This window comes from Haliotis cracherodii, unplaced genomic scaffold (assembly GCF_022045235.1).
Source record: "Haliotis cracherodii isolate W230 unplaced genomic scaffold, xgHalCrac1.p SCAF_4, whole genome shotgun sequence".
Taxonomy (NCBI): domain Eukaryota; kingdom Metazoa; phylum Mollusca; class Gastropoda; order Lepetellida; family Haliotidae; genus Haliotis; species Haliotis cracherodii.
In genome coordinates, this window is record NW_027266297.1 from 11,651,406 (window position 1) to 11,655,837 (window position 4,432).

At 42.9% G+C, this 4,432-nt stretch overlaps 1 protein-coding gene across 1 annotated transcript in view; it reads right to left on the reverse strand.

Moving 5' to 3' along the window:
• Nucleotides 1–444: 444 nt before the first annotated feature.
• Nucleotides 445–4,432, reverse strand: part of LOC139478568 (probable methylcrotonoyl-CoA carboxylase beta chain, mitochondrial) — a 14,104-nt gene continuing 10,116 nt past the window's right edge. Inside the window, exons 8-11 of the mRNA XM_071261104.1 lie at nt 4,109–4,230; nt 3,887–3,982; nt 2,447–2,593; nt 445–2,334 (exon numbers count right to left, since the gene is read on the reverse strand). Coding sequence (XP_071117205.1) covers nt 2,257–2,334; nt 2,447–2,593; nt 3,887–3,982; nt 4,109–4,230 — 443 coding nt within the window. The 3' untranslated portion in view covers nt 445–2,256. The remainder of the gene's footprint in view (nt 2,335–2,446; nt 2,594–3,886; nt 3,983–4,108; nt 4,231–4,432) is intronic.

The following is a 4,432-nucleotide window of genomic DNA, read 5'->3' on the forward strand; positions in this document are numbered from 1 at the left end:
ATTTGTAGGTGGAGTATACACTTATTTGTTAGAGTTCATTGAAAATAAATTGAGTGAGTGAGTTGGGTACATAGTAGAAACATAGTCATGAAGAACCAGAATATGAAGCCACAATCATAGATATCGGGTGTGCCCAAGGGACATAACTCTGCACAGTTAACTGTGGTGCCTTAGACGACTGTGCCACCTGTGCCCCCCTTTAATGAGTTTGATAAATGACAGTGAGTGAATGTTGTTTTATGCTGCAGTCAGTAATATTCCAGAAATATCAAGGCAGCCTGAAAATAATTGATCATTCATCAGGGGTGATGATACACAATCAGCCAATCACAAATGTGAAACTCAAGCATGGGGTATTAATGACCACTGCCCTGGAATCTCAATACCACATGATACAGAAATGAGAACACACCTTCCACATCATAGTATTATTTATTTGTGAAGAAGAAGATACAATGTATATGTGTGGGAATATGTACCATATATACAACAGAGAGGTCCATGACAAGCAATCAACAGCCGGCCAGGAATCCCGTTGCAACATGGAAGAAATCTTTAAGTACAATTTGTTAGGTCCAATTAAATAATCATAATATTTTCTTCAAATTTCTAACATGTTAAACATGTAAAACAAGTACATATGTGAATATGAATTGTCGACGGATGTGATCACGTGAATCATAAATGTTTAATGTCACTTGGCATTAGTTGTATTTCATCAAGTAGCGTTAGAAGCGAACACGAAAAATATATTTTCTCTAACAACTTCATTGGACTACCACAAATTATCTTTAATTTAACAATAAATACACCCGCCCTCATTCACGGGCAACACCAAAGACATGACATCACAGCTTCATGGGTACACTACAATAACCAAAGTTCAAAATGACACAAATGTTCCCAATGTGGGAAAGGGAGCACTTTTCATCATTACCGGTTATTGGCTGTACATGTAGTTTCCATGTTATTTAACTCTCCACATATTACAAGGGAATGGTAAATAACGCCAGTTCCATGCTGGGACACAGGTGTCATGTTATGACTTCTTTTCATATCGATACATATTATGATACCCGAGTCGGGAGTATTGGAGATACGTATCTCGATGCTTAATGAGTGAACTTGTCAATGTTCCATTGTGGCCTGGGTAAACAAGAAGTTGTTGTCAACAACCTGTCTGTGTCTAGCTGGACGATGACTGGTTAGATTATTCTTTATCATTATAAAATCAAATACAGCATTATGTTACACGATACATGGCAAAGTTATGTCAGAGTATTTGCAAAACTTAGCACATATCACTTTTTGGAACTCAATACAGCCTTAAACAAGAATTGATATACAGGTAGGAATATTGTGTACTGTAAACTACGGTTATACCAAACTTAAAGGGGCCACAAAGTTTAGCTCATTATAACCATAGTTCGTTATAAACGTAGTTTACTGTACCACATTATCAGATATAAACTCATGATGCATCCATACAATGGGGAATCATGATATCCCTACCGGGGACATGTTTAATTCACTCTTGACAAAGTCAATAAATATTGTATTGATTATCATACCATTGCTATTGGGGCAATAGTTTTCAAATTACATAAAATCAAATCAAAACATTACATTCATGATGAACAACCTACAAGTACCTGGAGACTTAATGACTTGTATACAATAGGTAGACTCAGGGGCTTATCTTAGATTGAGTGCCTGTGACAGGCAAATTGGGAACAAATAATTATTTTGTTCAAAATTGGGATTTTGTTAAATTTCTTTTTTATCTACATTCTGAGGTATTTTAACATTGCATTCAGAGCAATAATGTAAAACTTAACTTTAAAGCCTATCTATATCAACATGAATTAGGAAATGGTTAATTCCAATTTGGGATTTTGACTGACACTTGCTGCAGAATACTGGCCCCTGAGCAGGTCTAGATAAGGCTTAAAAAATAAAATGGGGGGAATGGGGGGCTGTTCAAACTAGTATTTGTACAATCAACCTGGGAAAGGGCCTCCCTACATAACTGTATTCCTTGATGAGTAAAATACTGGAATACAGTATTTGACTTCTGAAGGACTTGGAATAGTTAAGGATTTTAAAAAAGATATTTTTAAAATGGAAATAAAAAGTAAACGTGCGGCAAACTTTATGATGATGCTGGTGGTGCCTGAGAACCAAGATTAGTATTTTTTTTAGCCTAAGCCCCTGTAGACATTAAGTTGACTGTGGCATATTGCAACCCAAGTGGTATCACATCCTCAATACAGGGTACTTGGTGTCCTGCCGGGGTAGGTAGGCCGAGACAATACTCAGACACTGACCAACGACCTGCAACAGAGAGGGGAGGTGGGAGACCAGTTATGTAACTTGCCTGTGTGTGTATATCATGTGCTACTATAAGAAACATGCAAGAAAATATATTTTAGAAAATGTTACATACTTTCCTGGTGTCCTGGGGCAAGATGACTCCATCATCTAACACCCTGGTCGATGTGAACAGGGCGGACATACGTCCGGTGAATACTTCATGCAAGTCATCAGAAAGCTTGTCTACATCGTCTATTTCTTCTGTTGTGGCTGCCTTTTGCTGGAAGAATCAGATGTCGTCAGTCACATCTAAGTCAGACTAACCAACAAAACCCACACATCTACATATTGTTAGTTAATGTAAGAAGTTAAGGAACACCTGACTCTTTCATATTGCTATAGTTAATCTGTCATGGCATGACAGACTACCTATAGTAATATGAAAGAATCGGACGTTTTTTAACTTCTTTTGAGTTGCATATATCATCATATACTAATTCATACATAAATTCACCTAAATGCATTGTTGTGGCAACTTTATCTGGAAATTGAGTGAGGGTACTGGCTTCTCACCTGAGCGAGAGTACTGGCTACTCACCTGAGCGAGGGTACTGGCTACACACCTGAGCGAGGGTACTGGCTACCCACCTGAGTGAGGGTACTGGCTACTCACCTGAGCGAGGGTACTGGCTACCCACCTGAGCGAGGGTACTGGCTTCTCACCTGACCGAGGGTACTGGCTACTCACCTGAGCGAGGGTATTGGCTACTCACCTGAGCGAGGGTACTGGCTACTAACCTGAGCGAGGGTACTGGCTACTCACCTGAGCGAGGGTACTGGCTACCCACCTGAGCGAGGGTACTGGCTTCTCACCTGAGCGAGGGTACTGGCTACCCACCTGAGCGAGGGTACTGGCTACTCACCTGAGCGAGGGTACTGGCTACCCACCTGAGTGAGGGTACTGGCTACCCACCTGAGCGAGGGTACTGGCTACTCACCTGAGCGAGGGTACTGGCTACCCACCTGAGCGAGGGTACTGGCTACACACCTGAGCGAGGGTACTGGATACCCACCTGAGCGAGGGTACTGGCTATCCACCTGATTGAGGGTACTGGCTTCTCACCTGAGCGAGGGTATTGGCTACTCACCTGAGCGAGGGTACTGGCTACTCACCTGAGCGAGGGTACTGGCTACTCACCTGAGCGAGGGTACCGTCTTCTCACCTGAGCGAGGGTACTGGCTATCCACCTGATTGAGGGTACTGGCTTCTCACCTGAGCGAGGGTATTGGCTACTCACCTGAGCGAGGGTACTGGCTACTCACCTGAGCGAGGGTACTGGCTACTCACCTGAGCGAGGGTACCGTCTTCTCACCTGAGCGAGGGTACTGGCTTCTCACCTGAGCGAGGGTACTGGCTTCTCACCTGAGCGAGGGTACCGTCTTCTCACCTGAGCGAGGGTACTGGCTTCTCACCTGAGCGAGGGTACTGGCTTCTCACCTGAGCGAGGGTACTGGCTTCTCACCTGAGCGAGGGTACTGGCTACTCACTTGAGTGAGGGTACTGGCTACTCACCTGAGCGAGGGTACTGGCCAGTGTCTTGGGCTCCATTATACCTGTCACAGCGTTTGGCCACGTGAAGAGAAAGTTGGGGCTCACTGCTCGACCACCCTATTCACAAACAGAAACAAGTAAAGATTAAAAAAGATACTTACTACATACAAGCAAAAAGAACAATTTTGGAATTTGTATAAGATAGGCGCTGTTATCATTTTTAGAAATACAAATGCCACTCACCATTATGTAGTGAGTTGGTCCGATTCCGTTGCCAACAATGACTGTAATCTTGGGCACGGAGGCACAGCTGACAGTGGAGAACATCTTGCCCTGTGCCTTGAGCTGCTCACTTACGGCCACACCTGGAACACGACACATGATTACTCATTACCCACAGTGTGAGCTAGTGAAAGGGGTTGAACTTTGAACAATATTTCAGTCATATCAAGGCATGTAAGACAAATGTGGGAGGAAATCCCAAAAGAAAGTATACATTTACCAATTCGGTAGAACCAACACGCATGACAGATGGGTATGGCACTGACAGATCGATCGATTAATATC